This window comes from Giraffa tippelskirchi, chromosome 13, assembly GCF_054371585.1.
Source record: "Giraffa tippelskirchi isolate mGirTip1 chromosome 13, T2T-mGirTip1v1.2.pri, whole genome shotgun sequence".
Lineage (NCBI taxonomy): Eukaryota > Metazoa > Chordata > Mammalia > Artiodactyla > Giraffidae > Giraffa > Giraffa tippelskirchi.
The window spans coordinates 5,911,771-5,933,128 of record NC_137287.1 but is presented as its reverse complement, the minus strand read 5'-3'; the positions used below and the strand labels follow the sequence as shown (position 1 = coordinate 5,933,128).

Sequence of the window (21,358 nt, the reverse complement as noted above, 5' to 3'; positions counted from 1 at the left end):
AAAGAATGAAAATTTTGCCATTTGCAGTGGCATGGATGGACTTGCAGGGCATTACACTAAGTGCTCAGCTGGTAAAGAATCTGCCTGCAATTTGGGAGACCTCGGTTCCATCCCTGGGTTGGGAAGATCCCCTGGAGAAGGGAAAGGCTACCCACTCCAGTATTCTGGTCTGGAGAATTCCATGGAATCCGTGGGGTCACAAAGAGTCGGACATGACTGAGTGACTTTCACTTCACACTAAGTGAAATAAGTCAGATAGAGAAAGATAAGTACTGTATGCTGTTATTTATATGTGAAATCTAAAAAATACAACAAACTGGTGAATATAACAAAAAAGAACTGGACTCACAGATTAGAGAACAAACCAGTGGTTACCAGAGGTGGCAGGGGTGGGGGGTAGCATTGTAGAGGCAGATAGGGGAGTGGGAGGTATAAATTATTGGATGTAAGATAGGCTACAAGGATGTATTATACAACTTAGGAAATATAGCCAGTATTTTGTAATGGCTGTTAACTGAAGTGTAAGCTTGAAAAATTGTATTAAAAAATAAAACCAAAATATAATGCTGTTGGAAAAATGGCACCAACAGACTTGCTTGACACAGGGTTCCACCAGTCTTTAATTTGTAATAAATACAGCATCTGCAAAGTGCAATAAAATGAGGTATGCCTGTGTACTACCCTCTCTGCTCTCTGAATTTTTTCTTTGTAAATTGTTCTTATCTGGTCTAATCAAATAATTTGCATAATATCTTTTGGAAATAGAATTGAAATAATGTTCTATGCGAACCTTGGAATTTAAAATTTCTCTTTTCTCCCAACCTCTCCCCCATTTCCTGCAGCCACGGCGTTTGGAATCCTTCTCCAGCTTGAGCCACCTCTCTCCTCTTAGTACTGAGTGCTACATAGAAGACAAAGAAAATTGGTGGGGAAAGCACTGAGTCTTCAAGCAAGAGCACCATATCCCATCCCCTGCACTTCCCTCATCTGCTTAGGTATGGACTTCAAGTCTAGTTTCTTTCTAGAAAAGAGATGTATGGCTCTCTCCCAGGGCATTGCCTGGTTCCTCAGACATCAGTAGAAAAGGCTCCCCGGTGAGTGGGAAGAGGAAGTCATTCCTCTTTGTCTGGGGTTTGGACCACAGTGTTCTATGGTGATTAACTTCCTCCTGCTGCAGCCTTATTCCCACGTTCCTTTTTGACTGTGTGTTCTCAGCCTCCGAGTTTATTCTGCTAAGGAGCATGGCTCTGTCTTTCCTACTGCAGCTGCCCTCGCTCTACATTTGACCTCATTCTGGGGGCCTGACTGGCCATGTCATCCACGTGTGTGGCGAGGCTGTACTTTGCCAGTGGCCGTAGCATCAACAAGATGTTATCCTGTGAGGTACTGTGAAGAAAGGAAACAGGCCTTTGGGGGTTTTGCAGAGGACGGAGAGAAAGAACAAGAGTCGAGGGGTATCCTGCGATGAGGTAAGAGGGCTTAGGCTTCAGAAAGGAAATGCGGGTTGGGGGAGTGGACTCCTGGGCAGACTCAGGTTTAGGGAACAGGGCACTTAGTCTATCTGTCGTGCAATTGGTGTGGATGGAAATCACAATCTGGGCAAATTACTGTCCTGGGTGTTGTGTGGGATACAAAGAAGGTCACAAGATGTGGTGCCTGCTTTTGACAAAGTGATATGTACAGGGCTTGACAAAGAGGACATGGGGTCATATCCACAGCTGAGTGGTCAGGAAGACAGGAGTCTCAGGTACTTATGAAAACCAGAACTGGGTAGGGCTTCGGGTTGGAGAAAATGGCCAACAGTTTAAAAATAGTGCTGAGACCTTGAGAAAGGTACTGGAGGAAGAGGCCTCTGAGGTGACAGTTAGCACGGGTAAACCAGAGGAGGACTGGGAGTGGGTTTGTGGTTGGGAGAGGGATAGGATGGATCTTTTGTTTCTAGAAGATTTGGACTATCTGGGAATTTAGGGATTCCCAGGTGGTGCTAGTGGTAAAGTGCCTACCTGCCAATGCAGGAGACTTTAGGGACACAGGTTCGATCCCTGGGTTGGGAAGATCCCCTGGAGGAGGAAACGGCAACACACTCCAGTGTTCTTGCCAGGAGAATCCCATGGACAGAGGAGCCTGGTGGGCTACAGTTGATGCAGTTGCAAAGAGTCAGACATGACTGAAGTGATTTAACATGCATGCACAGAGGATAGGATACTAGGTGTCTGCCTGCCAAAGCCACTAGCCAGTGTTCAACCGGGCAGAGTCAGGGATGATGGCAAGGCATCATCCCTGACTTGGTGCTGTACCAACAGGCTCATAGCTGACCCTTGTTTCTGTAGGCCATGCCATGATATCCCTGTGTGCTCATTCTTATACATGAACTAGGCCAGAAGGAAGAGGAAGGTGACATTGGGTGGTGGCAGGGGACCCAGACACTATGGTTCCCTTTTTCCTTTTTGCTGCTACTGACCACTGCCTGATGTACAGCAATGTCCGGATGGTCCTGAATACAGCGCTGGCTGGGGAACCATGCACACTGATTGCCACCAAAATTCCAACAGTGAGCTCAGGTCTACGTGAGGCAGTGACTTCATCCATCAGCGGAACAGGCTTCCCTGAGATGGCTTTCTCTGCTGGTGTCCCTTTGTGGTTTGTGTTATGGTATCAAACTGATTCTGCCCTGACCATCACTTGTAACTATGCAGTCTTCTCTAAGTGAATGTACCTACCTCGGTCCTGGGGCTGTGCTGGGGTGAAAATGAGGCCTGCGACCTAGTCCTAGGGGTGAAAAGGGTCAACTGAGTGGTAGGGTGGCTGGAATTTCTAAGGGAGGATGGTGTGGATTCCTGGGTTCTCACTTCCCCAGGAAGTAAGTGCTGAGGAGGACTTAAGCTTCCTTCTTGAAGAGGGGCTGAAAGGGGAAAAATAATAAGCAGCAGTTGCTTTATGAATCTGGAGAAGAGATCACTGGCTCTGTCTCAGGTTACATTCTCTCACTGGTATTTGCTTTAGGGTTGTTAGGATGTTGGATAAACATGATGCTGTAATTCTGAAAGCAGACAGTGTAGGAAGACCGGATTTATTAGAGCACTGTGGGCAGCTTTCTTACTTTAAGGAAGTCTGTCCAACATTACAAGTACAAGGAAGCAGAGGTAGAATTTCTAGGTGCTTAAATGGAAGTGAGGGAGGTGAGTAGGTGGGTAGAACTTAGGAGCTAAGATTCCTGTGTTTCAAGACAAGAAGGAAAATGGGAGCATATTTGGAGTTTGTAATAGCAGCTGAGGGACTGGATCTCTTTCATTCACTTCTCCCTGCCTTCCATCCTTATTTGGGTGGAAGCTAAAATCTTCCCAGGTGCCTTATGTTGCTGCTACTACTGTATTACTGCCATTGCTCTTGCTTTACATTTTTATGGGACCTCATAATTTTAATTGTGCTGGCATATTGGGAAGATCCCTTGGAGGAAGGCATGGCAACCCACTCCAGTATTCTTGCCTAAAGAATCCCATGGACTGAGCCTGGCAGGCTACAGTCCATAGGGTTGCAAAGAATAGGACACGACTGAAGAGACTGAGCACGCACACATGTATATACTTACTCATATACTTACTCAGTACCCACATGGACATTGTTGGAATCAATACTATGGATAATTACAGTGACATTGGTGACGCTACTCAATTGCTGTATGACCCTCTGGCCCAGAGTTCTTTGATGCTTTGGATTAGAGGAGAGGCAGAAATGAATGCAGAAGGTCAAGGAGTCTTGGTCTATTCTCCAGCTTGCTGGTCCCCCATCCTCATAAATAGCCAGGGTGTCACCGAATCTGGCAGCATGAGCTCTTTGCCACTCCCAGGATTCAGGGGTGGGCAGTGGAAGGCCTGCTTCTCAAGCTCCAGGCCAGGATTCCAATGGATATATATCTATATCTATATATCTATATCTCTCTCTATATATATATCTAGTTCTAGACAATCTTAAAGAGCCCTCATCCCCATTTGCCCCATGTAAGTAGCCCTCTGAACTCTCCCTCAGCTTCGCTCCTAGGCCCTCAGGTCCTTCTCCAGCTTCTTCCTCAAGTACTTGGTCCTGCCCTACTTAAACATGTTACCAGCCACCAAGGCAGGACATAGGGTTACGCCTGTCTTTGTCCCCACTTAATCCTGCCCTTCTCTGGGGTCCAGCCTCAAAGAAGGAAGAAAACAATCCCTCCATGAAAGTATACTTTTTGGTTTGAGAGGTTGGGTGTGGTGAACCTGGCTCTTTCTCTGTGTTTTCTGGGCAAGTGAGATGTTCACTGAGAGCATATGTTCTTTTTTTTTTTCAAATTTTATTTTTGGCTGGGCCTTGAGGCATGTGGGAACTTAGTTCCCTGACCAGGGTCACGCCCCTGCAGTGGAAGCACAGAGTCTTAACCACTGGACCGCTAGGCAAGTCCCAAGAGTATATGTTCTTGATTGCATTCTGACTAATTGGTTAGCTTAACTTATTTACATTAACAAAATTTTACTGGAATACAATTGCTTTACAATGTTGTGTTAGTTTCTGCAGTACGAGGAAGTAAATCAGCTATATGTGTGCATATATCCTCTCCCTCTCCGACCTCCCTCCCACCTCTCCAGTTAGAGCGCCTGGCTGGGCTCCCCGCGCTATACGGCAGCTTCCCACCTGCCGTCTATCTTACACACGGTAGTGTGTAGACAATGCTACTCTCCTAATGTCACACCCTCTTCTTCCACCTCAACCTATTTATATTTATTGCAATGATAGTTTCTTGTTTCTTCCAACTTATTTCAAGTTCCTCATTTATTGTACTTTCTTTTTTTCCTCTTTCCCTACTTTTCAATAGGTGAATCAAATATTTTTCAGATTTAAACATTTTACATTCTATTTTTAGTCTTATATTGGTTTCTTATGTTTACTTACACCTGTTGATTTATCTTATCAATATCTCTCTATTTCTCCCTGAACCCATAAGAATACTTTAACATACTCTCACATCTCTTAATCTTACCCAATGTACCACCTCTAGATATTGATATTGCCTGGAATTTAGTCAATAGTTTTATGAATGTACTTATTTGTCTTTTCTATTATCCTGTTTTTTTATCCTTTTTATTGTGGTATAATTTATATAAAGTCAAACGCACGGATCTTAAGAGTATAATTAATTCAGACAAATGTATATACCCATACAGCCATCACCCAGATAATGATAAAGGGCTTTCAGGACCCCATAAGCTTCTCTCATGCCCCCTTCCAGTCACCCCTCCACCAGTGCCAACTGCTCCTCTGATTTCTATCACCATAGATTGATTTATCTCATTTAGAATTTCTTATTAAAGGAATCATATAACACGAACCTCTTGTGCTTGTTCTTTTTCACTCAACCAGATTTTTTTCTGTGAATCATTCATATTGTTGGATTTATCAGTAATTGTTTTCTTTTTATTGCTAAGTGGTATTCAATTGCATGAATATCCCAGACTTGCTTATCTATTCTTCCACTGGTGGATATTTTTCTTTTTTTAAATTTGGGAATATTATGAATAAGGCTGCTATTGATAGGAACGAGTAGGTGATTAAATAGTTAATCCCACTAGAGGATTTTAAGTAGGAAAAATTATGGAAGACCCCTGTAAGTTAATGATTATTAATGGTTAATAATAATAACGATGATGATTATTAATGATTATTCAAGAAAGTAGGTTTGCTTAACCACAAAACCAAGCAGGCTTGAAATTCCCTGGTGGTCCAGTGGTAAAGAGTCTCTCTTTACCAGGGTTAGTTAGTAACTAACCCTGTGCACTGCAACCAATGAAGCCCACACACTCTATAGAGCCCATGCTCCGCAACAAGAGAAGCCAACGCAATGAGGAACTTGAGCACTGCAACCAGAGAGTAGCCCCCACTCGCTGCAACTAGAGAAAGGCTGTGTGCAGCAGCCAAGGCCCAGTGCAGCCAAATATAAATTTAAAAAAAGCAAATTTTCATAGCAACAAAACCATGCAACAGAAGCACAAGACATGGCCCCCCAAAAATAAAACAATGGCGGCATGAGCCCCACATGCCCAGTGAGCTCAGTAAGTTAATGATCCTTAGAGCATGGTCTCTGCACACATGAAAACAGTAATTTACGGGGATTTCCCTGGGGGTTCAGTGGCTAAGACTCCATGCTTCCAATGCAGGGGGCCTAGATTTGATCCCAGATCAGGGAACTATGAATAGATCCCACATGCCACAGCTAAAGACCTTGCATGCCTCAACTAAGACCTGGCACAGCCAAATAAATAAATAAATACTTAAAAAAACACACAATAATTTATGAAAGGTGACATTTCAAAACAAGAGGCGCTCATTGTACTGAGACCTGAAATGATTTTTCCACAGCACCATGAAAGTCCTGGTTTGACCATGTAGGGACAAAAACACTCCCCTCCCCACCTAGAAGAGGAGCTGATGACGGAAGCATGATGTCTACCCAAGAATGAGGAAGAAAGTGGTTTTCTCCTCTTCCACACTTTTCCTTTGATTATAAAACTGTAGCCCATTAAGTTCTCTGGGTGGCACCCTCTCACTCGCCCACCTGTAAGCCTCACAAGAGTCTTATTCTAATAATTCACTTCTTATCTACCACTTTACCTCTCACTGAATTTTTTCTGCATTGAGACATAAAGGATCAGAGCTCTTCAGAGACCCCCAGAAACACCAATTGGCGGTTTCACTATGAACATTCTTGTGTATGTTTTTGTACATATACGAGAATTGCTGGATCATAATTGCCCCAAGTGTGTGCTGGAACTTCTTCACTGAACACCCAAACTTCTACAAAAGCCCTCTCAGCCATATGGGTGATGTTAGAGAACTATTGCTCTTTGGTGGGGAAATGGTAGGAAACTCACATTGCATCATGCTTATGACGTCACTCCTTTTACTTTTACACTTTTATCTACCTAGGGTCTTGGTCACATACCAGATGTCTAATAAACAACTCCAAGCTTCCACAGACCTATTCATCAGACGGTTCAAGTGGCCCAGGATTGTGGCTGTGGGATCAGTCGTTGCAATTTGTGTAAGTATAGTTCTTTCCGCCTATCCCATCCATCCACAGAACCTGGACCAGTTACTTTCATCTAGAAGGAGAAGGCTGTCCCCTAGACAAACTAATCAGGAAAACAGAATAAAAACACAAATTATCAATATCAGGAATTCAAGAGGTGTCATCAATACATACCTTACAGATATTAAGATAATAATGAGATATTATGAACAAATTTAAGCCAACAAATTATAAATCTTTGATGCAATTAACAAATCTCTTGAAAGACAAAAAACAATTAAAAATGACTCAGAAAGAAATATACATCATGAATAGTCCTGTATCTATTGTGGGAAATGAATTTTTAGTTAAAAAATATTCCAGGGAGAATACATCATTACCAAGTGGTTTACCCTAGGTGTACAGGGCTGATGCAACATTCAAACATCAACAAAGATAGTAAGTATATTCCACCATTTTAAAAACAAATGATCATCTCAATAGATGCAGAAGAAGCATTTGATGAATCTCAACATCTATTCATGATTAAAAATCTTAGCAAACTATAAATAGAAGGGAATATACTTACGATAATAGAAGGAATCTACTTAATCATTCTTAATAGTGAAAGACTGAAAGCTTTCCCCAAAGATCAGGAACACAGCAAGGATGTCTGCTCTCAAAACTTCCCTTCAATGTTGTACTAGAAGTCTTAGCCAGTGCAATAAGGCAAGTGAAGAAAAAGTATACAGTTTGGGAAGGAAGTAATAAAACTTTCTATTCATGGAAGATATTATTTTCTACATAGAAAACCCCAAGAAACCTACCAAAAGACTCCTAGAATTAATAATAATAAGTATGTTTAACCCTTGATGTTCTATTTCAGACATCTTGTTATGTGAGAAAAATAAGACAATCATTCTTAAGTCACTTTGTGTAGGGTTTTCTTTAATTTGCAGCTAAACTATTCCTAGATCATATAACATAGTTGAGCATTTTTTCCTGATTATTTTATTTTTATATTTTATTTTATTTTTATAGTTCTGTTTCTGTAAATTATCTATTCATACACTGTGCATATTTTTCTATTGAACTTTTTTTTCATGTTGACTTGTGACCATCCTTCCTATTTTCTGAATAGTAGTCCTTTGGTTATAATATATGTTGCAAATACCATATTTGATCAATTCTAAGATGATTATCACATTTCATTGATCAATTATAAAATCTTAATATATTTTATATAAAGATATATTATTATATCTTATATATTGCATGATAATAATGTGTCACCTGTGGCTACATTCTGCTCCAAACCGAAATGAGATCTTGGTTGGGCAACAACAGTGTCTGACATAAACAGCTCCCCCAAGTCTAGACCCCGGGAAACCTACATGCAGGAGAGCCTGGATCCGCACGAGAGACACACTTATAGAGAATCACGGTCTCACGTACACCCCCCAGAGCAAGAGAGAGAAGGACAAGAACGAGTTGCAGAGTCAGCAGGACTCTACAATGATCACTGTACCAGGCCCACACTTCCCGAAGTCAGAACATGACAGCAAATTCCCATCCCTCTGAGCAGTTAGCCCAGAAAACAGTGTTCCCAGAGCCCAGTACTTATCACAACCCAGTCTGTGGTTCTGCCAAAGAGGGAAGCTGAACTTTAGAGGGAGCTGAAGCCAGGTGAGGAGCAAAGAAGAGAAAAGCTTCTCAGGTTCAGCCTCATCGAATCACCATTGGCCTGCACTGGTTGTCCAACACCTACAACCTATGAACCTAAATTTCATTGGGAGGACTTCCCTGGGGGTGCAGTGGGTAAGAATCTGCCTGCCAACGCAGGGGACATGGGTTCGATCCCTGGTCGGGGAAGATCCTAAATGCTGCGGGCAACTAAAGCCAGTGCGCCACAAATACTGAGCCCACATTGTTGAGTCCCCAAGTCGCAGCTACTGAAGCCCACGTGCTGCAGCTAATGAAGGCTGTGCACCTAGAGCCTGTGCTCTGCAACAAGGGACACCACCACGATGAGAAGCCTGTGCCTCGCAATGAAGAGTAGTCCCTGTTCGCCGCGACTAGAGAAAGCCTGAGTGCGGAAACAAAGACCCAGCACAATCAAATAAATGAATAAATGTCATTGGAAAATTTCTCCCACTGAGAGTGATTGTTTCCTAAGGAAACCCACATCTGTGTGCTGCCTCCTTCACAAGAGAATGGGGTGTGGGACATTCCTTTCTTTTTGAAAAATGTGGAAATGTGCATTAACAAAACTCTCGTCATCAGATCTCACTTGAGGGGCCCATCATCCCCTGTTGTTATGTCTGTTTAAAGTATTTTGATTTCCTGTTCCCCATCAACTTCCATGGTCCAGACATTCAGTTGCTGCATAAGGTGTGGGGTCTGCAAATGGCACAACGGAGAGAAATATATTACCGCATCTTGTGTGTAGGCATCCTCTGTGCTCGGTTCAAAGACTGCGGCCTCCTCTTCCATGTTTCACGTGACAGAGCATTGCTTTGTCACGTGAAACATGCCTCCTGGCTGTAGTTTCTCTCTCAGCCCCACTGATTTCACTTTCAGCAGATCTCTAAATTACATCTTGTAGCTTCAAGGCTTATGCCTCATTTTAGCCTTGAGAAATATGCTCCCATTCTTCCTTACTACCAGGGAAAAGGGGGAGGACTCTACCTCCAGACTCCATGGCAGGCACAAGGGATCGATGATTTACAAACAAAAGTTGTTGGGTGGGATTTTAAAAGCTATTTGGCTGCTCTGCTTTCCCTCTTCCTGCTGCTCCGGAAGTGAATATGATGGCTGGTGCTCCAGCAGTCTTCTTGGAACCATGAGAGAAATGCCAAGGGAATCACAGAGACCTTGCCCTGACTTCCTTAAGAAACTGAACCAGACACTCATTGTGAAAAAAGTAAGCCTTTCTTTGCTCACACCACTGAAGTCCTATAGTATCTATTACTACAGCCAAAAGCAATTCCTAACTAACACGTATGCTTTTCCTCTGCTTTTGTATTTTTCAGTGTTGGAGTAGTGTGTTATTTCTCTGTGTCACAACTTTCTTTGCAGAAGAGGGTTTATCTCCGGTGTTATCTTCCTCTCTACTGTTCCCTAATCATTTCAAAAAGCTTCAAATAAGTTTCTAATATTCTAACAGACTTTTAAGATTAGTCCATTTTCCTCTCCTTCATCACAGCCTTTACATGTCATCTTTTCCTTTACATTCTTTTTTAACAAATCCTAATTTCCCCCTAAAAGCAGGATCTTAAATCTTTGTTGCAGCATGCAGGATCTTTTAGTCACAGGTATGTGAACTCCTAGTTACAGCATGTGGGATCTAGTTCCCTGACCAGGGATTGAACCCAGGCCCCCTGCATTGGGAGTGTAGTCTTTAGTCACTGGACCACCAGGGAAGTCCCTATAATAACTTTAAATGGAGTATAATCTATAAATATGTAGAATCACCATGCTGTACATCTGAAACTAATATAACATTATAAATCAACTAGACTTCAATAAAAATTATTAAAAAATACAAAATCAACACGAAGTGGTGTCTGCAGATGTGTGTGATAGTGGCTCAGACACCAGCTTCAGGTCAGGGCAGCATGAAGCAGGGCAGATGGGATTTCTGCCTGAGACCACCAGGCACTAAGTCTGGTGAACTGAGAACTTCTTTCCGGAAGAAGAGACACAAACCACTGATGGGCTCCTCTTTCTCTGCCCACAGATCTACATCGGGGTTTCCTGGCCTGACCACGCCGTCCCTCTGCCGCCAGGGCCCCGCCCTGCCCACAAGTCGTCCGGCTCTCTCCCCCAGGGGTTCTCAGGCCTGACCCATCTTCTGCACTGGCCTCTGACCCCAGGAGATGGGGGGGACCTTCTGGCTTCCACCAGCCCCCAGACTTCCACCTACCACCTGAGGAGTCCTGCCCAGACCAGCTACGCCCTGGGAGGCTACCTGGAGGCCGTCCTCATCGCCAGAGACCACCAGGGCAGGCCCAAGGCCCACGGTGGGGATCTGTTTCGGGCACAGCTGCTGGGTCCCGGCCTGAAGGCAGGCGTGCCCGGAGACGTCACGGATCTGGGGAACGGCACGTACCTGCTGACCCTGCCCCTGCTCTGGGCCGGGCAGGCCCAGGTGCACGTACGGCTGATCCACTCCAGTGAGGCGGTCAGGGTCCTGCGGGGCATCTGGAGAGACCAGTGGGCCACGGTTGACTTCACAGGCTATTTCCGGGGACCCACGGGATACGAAGAAACTGTGACTTGCAATGTTAACCCCCTGTTAATTGGGGAGGAAGAGGGCACCTGTCACTATAGGGATGAAGATTCAGGTGAGCTCTGGTTCTGTGCTCGACCTCCGACCCTGCCCTGTGACTCACTGGTAGGACATTCAAGTGGACACTACTGGAATGTGACCACACCACACGAGGAGGCCCTGCTGGCACGGTAAGAGACCCAGTGTCGTCCGGATGTCTGCCCCAACCCCTGAAACCAGTCCCTGTGGTCATTCTGCCTGAGCCCGTACCCTTATCATTCATCTACTCACTTCTATTAAACATGTTTCCGAGAACCTACAATATACCAGGTCTGATGCTAAGTGCTGAAAACTTTTAGGTAATGGTTGGCATCCCTGCCCTCTAGGAGTTTTCAGTGAGGGGACATGGAACCTTTTAAAACAGGCACTGACTGAGTGCTTAACTGCAGCATGCACTGAGGGGTGAGGGGTCTAAGGATTCGGAAAAGGGCGCCCCACCTGGTGTAGGATGGTCAGAGCAAGTGACAGGTGAGCTGAAGCTTGAAGGAGACCTGCAGACCTCCTGCCAAAGAGCAGCGTCCTGGCCCCTCTGCCGTGCTGATGGCCTGCAGGGAGAGGTGTCCATTTAAAATTACCAGCAGGTGTGGTCAGGGAGCAGGGGGGATGGATGCGAGCCCACTGAGTGAGAGTGGGGCAGAGATTGCAGCCCAGAAGCCAAGCGAAATCAAAGCTGAGAATCGTCCTCGGTCCCAGGGGATGACTGGGACCAGCAAGACTGGGAGTGATGGGGAGGAGACAGTGAAACTGGACTGGCTTCTGCCCCTGGGATCCGAGGCTGGGACTGGGCTAGAGAGACCCCAGGGAGGAAAGACGCATTTTTAAAGATAGGAGCAGCTGGGCATCTGGTCTCTGGGACAGATAGTAGGGGAAGGAGGCAAAAACAGGGTCCCAGAGGATGGTTGGGGGCAGGGCAGAGGGGGAGGGACACCCGCTCTGGAGGCGGAGGGGGAGAAGGAGCTGTGGGAGAGGTGGAGGTGGGCAGGTGGGAGGAGGGGTGCAGCTCTGAGGCCCAGGGAGCATGGAGGTTCCCACTGGCTCTGAGGACGGCAGAGGCAGGTGGGCTTGAAGCACTGAGGCAGCTGAGCTGGAGACCCCCAAGGTGCCAGCTCCATCAGACACCCATCGCCAGAGGCTCTCTGCATTGATTAGTGACTTCCCACAGCATTTAGGGACTTGCCTCATAGCTCAGTTGCTAAAGAATCTGCATGCAGTGCAGGAGACTTGGGTTCGATTCCTGGGTTGGAAAGATCCCCTGGAGAAGGAAATGGCAATCCACTCCAGTATTCTTGCCTGGAAAATCCCATGGACAGAGGAGCCTGGTGGGCTACAGTCCGTGGGGTCGCAAGAGTCAGACACGACTTAGCAACTAAACCACCACCAACCACAGCATTTAGGATTACGCACCAGGAAACCTGGTTCTTTCCAGACCAAATTTTGTACTCCCTTTGGTCAGAAGAAAATAACCACACATCCTTTTTTGCATTGATTGGTGGGAAATAAGTCTAAGATTCAATACAGGAGCCATCTCAGGACATCTTTTGAGGTAAAGACCATTTGTCTCTGGAGTGAGACTGCCTGAGTTCAAATTCCTGCTCCACCTGTTACTATACTCCAGCTTCTATTTGTGAGATCTCTGGCAAGCTACTTAACCTGTCTGCACCTCCAGTCTCTCACTGGTAGAGGGGGATAACTTTAGTACCTCCCCTGTCAAGTTGCGGTGAGGTTCAAATAAGTTACTGTCTGCTATGTGCTTAGATCAGGGACAGCACAGCAGGCTCTGTCGGCTCTGGGAACCTGCTCTCAGGCATTTGCTGCTGTTGAGCGGAACCCCCACACCCACCTCTCTATACCAGACACTGTCCAGGGTCCTGGGGGTCCTGGACAGGAGAGCAGGGCAGCAGGACCCCATCCCTCAGGAGCCAAGACTGGGCCCATCGAAGACGGGCATTCAGCGGACAACCACACATGTGCAAGTGTGTAGTGGACATGGATTTGCAACCCAAGGTCAGTTGTTTTCTTTACAACAACCTTTTAAAAAGTATTTATTTATATATTTGGCTGTGTTGGGTCTTAGTCGCAGCATGTGGGATCATCAGTTGCAGCATGACCAGGGATCAAACCTGAGCCCCCTGCATTGGGAGCAGTGAGGAGTCTCAGCCACTGGGCCACCAGAGAAGTCCCCAGGGTACATTTTAAAACAATTCTGCTTTCTGCACGGATGCAATCCCTGAGGTCCTGAAATTCAAAGAACCCGGATGCCTGACCTCCAGCTTCTAGTCCCTCCCCAGGCCCCTAACTCGCTGTATCCCAGGAGCCCTGACACTGGACAGATGACCTTCACCCCTGAGAACTTCCTTTCCTCCAAGGACCCCTCCTTCACATCAGCCCAGGATTCCTTCTCATCACACACTCCCCTCTGCCCACTGGTTTCTCTTCAGGAATGTGACGAACAAGACCCTCCCCCAGGGCATTCCTCCAATCTGGGTGGCCCAGGAGAACAACAGAAGTCTGGGTGAGTGGCCCCGGGAGCTGGTGGGAAGGGCAGCCCTGATTCAGGGCCGTGGCCTTAGCCTCCTGTATTCTCACTGATTGTTTTGCTCGTGAACAATGGCTTACAGTCCTGTCCCCTCCGCAACCCTGCCACCCTGGGATCCCAGCCCCGAGGCCCTCTGGATTCTACCACCAAAACGTGTGGCACTCGCTGTCCTGCTCCGGCCGCTCCTTCTCCACCCCTGACAGCATCCTGGGCTGCCTGGCTGGCCACGTCGTCCACATGATGGGGGACTCCACGCTCCGGCAGTGGTGGGAGTATCTGTGTGACACCGTGCCTGGTGAGCAGCCGCGAGGGGACAGGGCAGAACTGGCCTGCTGCCCCTGAGCTAGAAGGCTGCCAGGGGCTTCTTGGTTACCAAGTCTGAGGACCCAGTCCTAGTTCTTGGGTCCCCCAGCTCCCTGGAGCATTTTGTTCCATTGACTTTTCTTTGGGAACCGTCTCCTCTCTTTGTGATGTCTTGTCCCTCCCTGCTTTCTGACCGAGCACTCCCACTTGGATTCATCCTGAAGACTGGCCTCAGGCTAGAGATTCTGGTTGCCCAGTTTATGCCCTTTCCCAGGGATGACCAGGCTCGGGCCAGAGGGTCCAGAGCCCCAGTGTGTTCACTCAGCTGTGTGCTCTGACACAGAGCTAGAAACAACCAAGCAAAGAATGACCCGAAAGGGAGGGAAAAAATGGGATGATGTTGTGTGACAGGAGGCAAGAAAGGAAGGTTTCAGGAGAAAGGCAACCAGCATAGAGAATTAAACGCCAGAGAATTAAAAGCAGACTGAATAGGAGTTTGGATAGATAATAGGGAGATCCTTGGCAACCCTGAAAACTTGAGCCGGGGGCAGCCCTAGGGCTTGGGGGAGAAGGTTTACGTCCTGGGAAGTGGGGGCTATTGTTAGCATTCTATCCAAGAGGATGGTGCGGGGTCCTGTATTCACCCCTAAGCCTCCTCTCTCGTCCTCCGCGCAGCCCTGAAGCCGGTGGATCTACACACCACGTATCACACGGGGCCGCTGATGGCCGTGGACCCCACCCGGGCCATAGTGCTGCACTGGCGCGCGCACAGCTGGCCCCTGCGCTCTCTTCGCACCCCTGTGGCTGCCCTGCACTCCGTGGTCCGGGAACTGGGGGGCCTGGCTGGGGGCCCCCACACCGTGGTGGTGCTGAGCCTGGGTGCCCACTTCACCACCTTCCCTCCGTCCATCTTCGTGCAACGACTGGCAGGGGTCCGGGCCGCTGTAGCTGCGCTGCTGGCCCGGGAGCCCCGCACCCTGGTGGTCATCAAACTGGCCAACACCGGCTACAAGTCCGTGTACGGCAGCGACTGGTTCACCCTCCAGGTGAACCGCCTCCTCCGAGCTGCCTTTGCCGACCTCCGTGTGGCCTTTGTGGACGCCTGGGAAATGACCTCCAGCCTGGCCCTGCCCGACAGCATCCACCCGGGGAGGTGCGTCGTCCGAAACGAGGTGGACTTCCTGCTCTCCCACGTCTGCCCCACCTGAGCGCTCCTGCCGGTTCTGGGGCTGTGGATGAAGAAGCTGGTGTGATGATCAAGCCTGGAAGCCCTTCCTCTCAGCTGTCAGTACGTCCTCTCACCACCCTCCAATGCAGGAAGCCTGGCAGTCCTCCAATGCATCTTGAGAGCTTCTGTCCCCACGTGAAAAGCCGCGCGGAGGGGATGACAGTTCGGGGGCAGAACGCAACACCTGCTCCATCAGTGAGCATGAGCACTGTGACGATCCGTTTTGGGCTTTCTGTTTAGAACGTCAAGGAGCCTTGCAAAGATAGGAGATGGGTTCCATTTCAGTTATCAGAGGCCATCCAAGTGGAAAGCCTGACTCTCTATATAAAGACTTTTATAGATTGATTTGTAAAATAAAATATGTCTCCTAACTGTAAAAAGTAATATATGTTCTTTGTAGAAAAACTGAAAAAGTACCAAAATATGAACAAGGAAATCTTTGATTGCCGTCCAGAGAGTGAACTGATATGCTCAGGTGGGGTAAATGAACAGCCGGAACACAGCCCCGCTTTTTTGTGTGAGGATGTTAGTGCTAATAAAAGATGAAGGCTGTTTTGTTTACAGGGAATCCATAGATGATGTGTTGATAACCCTTGTTGCTCCAGTGAACCATGTAGCAGCTATTTTCTAATAGATATGGTTGAAATGTTGGAGAATCAGGTTATAGAAGAATCCCTGCGGTGTACTGGCTCCCATTCCCTGCCTAAGCATTAAAGTCTAGGCGTTTTATAATATTAGAGAAAGAAACAGAGAAATGCGATGTATCCCATATTTTTACATTCACTAAAAAAACCTTTTTTGGCTGTGTCACACAGCATGTGGGATCTTAGTTCCATGACCAGAGATCAAACCCACATCCCCAGCAGTGGAAGCGCAGAGCCTTAACCACTGGACCATCAGGGAAGTCCCCTACATTCACTAAAATTTCTGCTGTGGAGCCACTGTGTCCATATAGCCCCAGTGTGAATCCGATTAAGGGTGATCAAGGCTTCCTGAGAATCTGCCCTGTGATGAATCAAGGCACCCAGTCAACCAGCGAATCCTGGGCAAAGCAAATGAAACTGACTACAGGAATATTTATAGGAAGTCTCTGTGCACACAGGGTAGCTAGGAGATTTTCTGCTTGTTACACTAATGGTACAGAATTGTATTGCAGCAGAAAATTAAGGAACAGTTCATGAATCATAAACAGGAATTAATTACATTAGGGAAAATCACATTTCCAAAGTTAAGCATTGTTACGGTTGTTTCCTTAGGGACTGTATTTCTGGTCCAATTATTATGTTCCTTCTTTCAGATCAGTTTTTAAATTCACATATTTTTATTTTCTGTAAGATGAACCTAGTGTGTTATGGAGGCTAGAAAGTAAATAAAGTCTGCATGTGAATCCCCTCAAAAAAGTACTTGGTGAAAAAGCCACATTTCCCAGACTTCCTCACAACTAGGGGCTATGCCATGTTACATTTCTGAGTTGGGCTTCAGGAAAGCTCTTTAACAGGCAGAGAGACTTGGCTGGTGGGACTTTTGCCCTTTTCTCTTTCTCTTCTTGACCTCCTATGATGCAGTTATGGTGTTGGGAGGGAGCAGACATCTTGTGACCATAGGAAACAAAGCAACGCTAACCCCCAACCGCTTCATGGTGGGTCCCTCAGTCCCACCCCACCCACTGCAGTTGGCCCAGACAGACAGTGTATGATATTACTTATATGTGGAATCTAAAAAGATGATACAAATGAACTTGTTTGCAGAACAAAAACAGATTCTCAGACATAGAAAACAAATTTATGGTTACCAAAGGGGAAAGATGGGGGAGGGATAAATTAGGAGTTTGGAATTAGCAGATACAAACTACTATATATAAAATAGATAAACAACAAGGGCTTACTGTATAGCCCAGGGAACTAAATTCAGTATCTTGTAGGGCTTCCCTGGTGGCTCAGCGGTAAAGAAGCTGCCTGCCAATGCAGGAGACGTGGGTTTGATCATTGATCTAGGAAAATCCCCCAGGCCACAGGGCAACTAAGCCTGAGTGCCACAACTATTGAGCCTGTGCTCTGGAGCCCGGGGGGCCGTAACTACCGAGCTCACATTCCGCAACTACTGAAGCCCAAGTGTTTGAGAGCCCACGCTCTGCAACAAGAGAAGTCACCATGATGAGAATCCCGCGCACCACGACTAGAGAGTAGCTCCCATTTGCCGCAACTAGAGGAAAGTCCGTGCAGCAACAAAGACCCAGCACAGCCAGAAATAAATATATAAACATTTTTTAAAAAAATCTTGTAATAAAATATATTGGAAAAGAATCTGAAAAAGAATATATACATAACAGAATCACTTTGCTGTACACTAGAAACTAACATAATGTTGTAAAACAACTATACTTCAAGGAAAAAAAAAAGATAAATTGCGATCAATGTTAAATACATCACCAAGTGCATAACAAGTTACATTGATCAGGTTTGGGGGATCAGGAAAATTCCCTGAGGTGGTAATATTTGTGTTAAGGTCTAAAGAAGCCACAGGAGTTAGTAACAGGAGAAAGTGGATTAGAGAGGAGAGGCATTTCAGGTAATGCAAACATCAGACAAGTGCCTTGTGGCACGAAGCTGCATGAAAGTGCGAAGAAGTGGAAGAGCAGGCTGCCTGGACCCAGAGGACAAGGGGAAGGATGGAGAGATGAAGCGAGGGGTGAGGAAGCTGAAACAAGCACAGACCCTGAAGGCCATGGCTTTAAAGGTTTGGTCTTTCATGCCATAGGAAATCCTCCAAGTTTTTAGCAGGGGAAGTTGAGGCTCATACTCAGAACTTTCTGTATTTTGGGATAATTTTTGGTAAACCTAAAACTGTTCTTTAAAGAAGTCTATTAAGGGCTTCCCTGGTGGCTCAGTGGTAAAGAATCTGCCAACCAACGCAGGAGACATGGGTTCAATCCCTAATCCAGGAAGATTCCCACATGCCTCAAAGTGACTAAGCCTGTGCACCACAACTATTGAACCTGTGTTCTAGTGCCTGGGAACCACAGTTACTGAAGCCTTCATGCCCTAGAGCCTGTGCTCTGCAACAAAAGAAGCCACTGCGACAAGAAACCCAAGCACCGCAACTAGAGAGTAGCCCCCACTCGCTGCAACTAGAGAAAAGCTCAGGCAGCAACGAAGACGTAGCACAGCCAAAAAAAATGTCGATTAAATTGCTTGAATTAAGGAGGAAAAAAAATGCTAAGATTCCCATTTGCTTCTTCTCCCAGCCACCCACTCTCCCAACTTTTCCACCTTACACTCCCCAGGAGGCTGATTCCTACGGACCACGTTGCCCAGGTGCCCTTGCCCTCTGGCTTCCTACTGGGACCTGCCAGTGGAAGGCACCTGCTGATCAAGGGGAGACCACCCTCCTCACTGAATCACCCTGGGTTGCTGTTTTTCTCCACTAATGTCCCTCTCACTCTAACTGGGGCTACTTATTCCCCATTCTGGTAATTGTTCCCTCTCTTTGCTCCTTCAAGCATATGGGCAACAGGGACTCCACCCTTGCCCATCCGATGTGCTCCACCTCCCCTGCTGGCATCCCATAATCCTTCCCACTCCTTTGGAAATGATCCCTTTATTAAACTCTCCTCCATTCCCTCCATTTGAGAATGTCATCTGTTTGCTGCCCTCACTGATGCAAATATAGAAACTAATTTCCCAGAATGTACTAAAGTCACTTTATTTAATTTAAAAAGAGAAGTGACTTGATTGCATGGCCCTATTGAGTACCAACTAGGAGAAGTAAGAGAAACATGTAGATGCCTTATAACAAAAGATAAGCACATCAAAGACAAAGAAAACTCTTAAGAACTTTCCAAGTGAGAGCAGGTCATGTACGTAGAAATAAGGTTCAGATTGTTATCACAACAGTGACAATGACATAAAGTATTGTATTTAGGTTGATACAAAAGTAATTGAGGTTTTTGCATCATGAAATTTGCCATTTGATATTGGAATACATTCTTAAGTAAACATGGTTATGTTGTACATCATTTTAATGTACATTTTTCACTTTATTTTTTTTGCTGATGACTGATTACTTGCTGTTTATTTTACATGTATTTTAGACTATGGATATGATATTAGACAAAAAGTATATTTGAGTGATTTTTTTATTCGAGTTCAAAATGGGTCATAAAACAGTGGAGACACCTCACAACATCAACAATGCCTTTGGCTCAGGAACAACGCAGTGGTGGTTCAAGAAGTTTTGCAAAGGAGACCAGAACCTGGAAGATGAGCAGTGTAGTGGCCAGCCATAGGAAGCTGACAATGACCAATTAGAGCAATCACTGAAGCCGATCCTCTTACAACTACATGAGAAGTTGGCAAAGAACTCAACATTGACCATTCTATGGTCATCTGCATTTGAAGCAAATTGGAAAAGTGGAAAAGCTTGATAAGTGCGTGTGTCATGATCTGAACAGAAATCAAAAAAATCATCATTTAGAAGTGTCATCTTCTCTTATTCTGTGCAGCAACAACAAACCACTTCTTGATCAGATTGTGACCTGCAATGAAAAGTGGATTTTACACGACAACTGGCAATGACCAGCTCAGTGGTTGAACTGAGAAGAAGCTACAAATCACTGCCCAAAGCTAAACTTGCACCGAAAATAAAAGTTATGGTCACTGAAGGTGGGCTGCTGCCTGTCTGACCCACTATAGCTTCCCGAATCCCAGTGAAACCATCACATTTGAGAAGTATGCTCGACAAACTGATGAGCTGCACCAAAAACTGCAACACATGAAGCCAGCACTGGTCATCAGAATGGGCCCAGTTCTTCTCCACGACAACGCCCGACCACACGTCCCACAACCAACGCTTCAAAAGTTGAATGAATTAGTCCACGAAGTTTAGACTCATCCGTCATACTCACCTGACCTCTCGCCAACCAATTACCACTTCTTCAAGCATCTCGACAACTTTTTGCAGGTAAAACGCTTCCACAACCAGCAGGAAGCAGAAAATGCTTTACAAGAGTTTGTCGAATCCCAAAGCATGGATTTTTACACTACAGGAATAAATCACTTGATTTCTCGTTGGCAAAAACTTGTTGATTGTAATAGTTCCTATTTTGATTAATAAATATGTGTTTGAGCCTAGTTGTAATAATTTAAAATTCAAGGTCTGAAATCACAATTATGTTTGCACCAATCTAATAGAAAAGAACCTTGAACCGGGTGCCCAGAACCAGGAGCCGGCTGTGGGGCACCACCAGGTGGCGCTACTGACACTCGCCGGGAAGTGGTCACACGGGGCGGGCACCCAAGGTTTCCCTGGAGGTTCCTCCGCAGAGGAGGCCAGCTCTGCCGTGGATGAGAAGAGCATCCTGGGAGCCACTGTGGCGGTCGCGGAGTTGGGGGTTAGGCCAAAATTTACAATGCCTATTGAAAAATAGAAGCCCAAAATGTCATTGAAAGTGACCCTAGATGGGTGTACACCTGCACCCAGCAGATGTAAATAAAGATCACCTCTGGAGGAGGGTGCTTACACCAAGGTCTCAAAAAATTCACACAGACCAAGTTCCAAGTAAGATGAAATATAAATTTAAAAAATGATCAAGCACAACAAAACAAGTGATCATGACCAAAAGAACTACAGAAACAACTGCAGAGTTAGACCTTTGAAGGCTGCCAATATTAGTATTATCTGACACTGTTCATAAATCAATAGGTGTAAAGAAGTTAGATATTGGAAGTATGATGAAACAAGAAAATATAAAACTGACCAGGCAGGTTTAGGGGGTTGGGGGGAAGCACAAATAGAAACTCTTCAAATGTAACATATAAAAATTGAAATAAAATAGTAAATGGGTAAGTTAAACAGCAGGTTAAATATAGTGGGAGATAAAATTGTCTGAAGGTAGCCTGGATGCACAGAGAAGGAAAATACAAAGGAAAAAAA

At 45.9% G+C, this 21,358-nt stretch overlaps 1 protein-coding gene across 1 annotated transcript; it reads left to right on the top strand.

Annotated features, from left to right (window-relative positions):
* The first annotated feature begins 1,265 nt into the window (after positions 1–1,265).
* LOC145531956 (NXPE family member 3-like) lies at positions 1,266–15,852 on the top strand. The gene is made up of 7 exons (XM_081556022.1): positions 1,266–1,469; positions 2,479–2,640; positions 6,949–7,063; positions 10,770–11,491; positions 13,799–13,872; positions 13,979–14,191; positions 14,875–15,852. The coding sequence occupies exons 1-7, from the start codon at positions 1,465–1,467 to the stop codon at positions 15,405–15,407; spliced, it is 1,824 nt and encodes a 607-aa protein (XP_081412148.1). The 5' UTR covers positions 1,266–1,464; the 3' UTR covers positions 15,408–15,852.
* The last annotated feature ends 5,506 nt before the right edge of the window (positions 15,853–21,358 follow it).

Excerpts from the sequence above, each read along its gene's own strand:
- LOC145531956 (XM_081556022.1), top strand. Across the intron at positions 2,641-6,948 it reads TCTGCTGGTGTCCCTTTGTG|GGTCTTGGTCACATACCAGA; the intron begins GTTTGTGTTATG and ends TTATCTACCTAG. Across the intron at positions 11,492-13,798 it reads GAGGAGGCCCTGCTGGCACG|GAATGTGACGAACAAGACCC; the intron begins GTAAGAGACCCA and ends GTTTCTCTTCAG.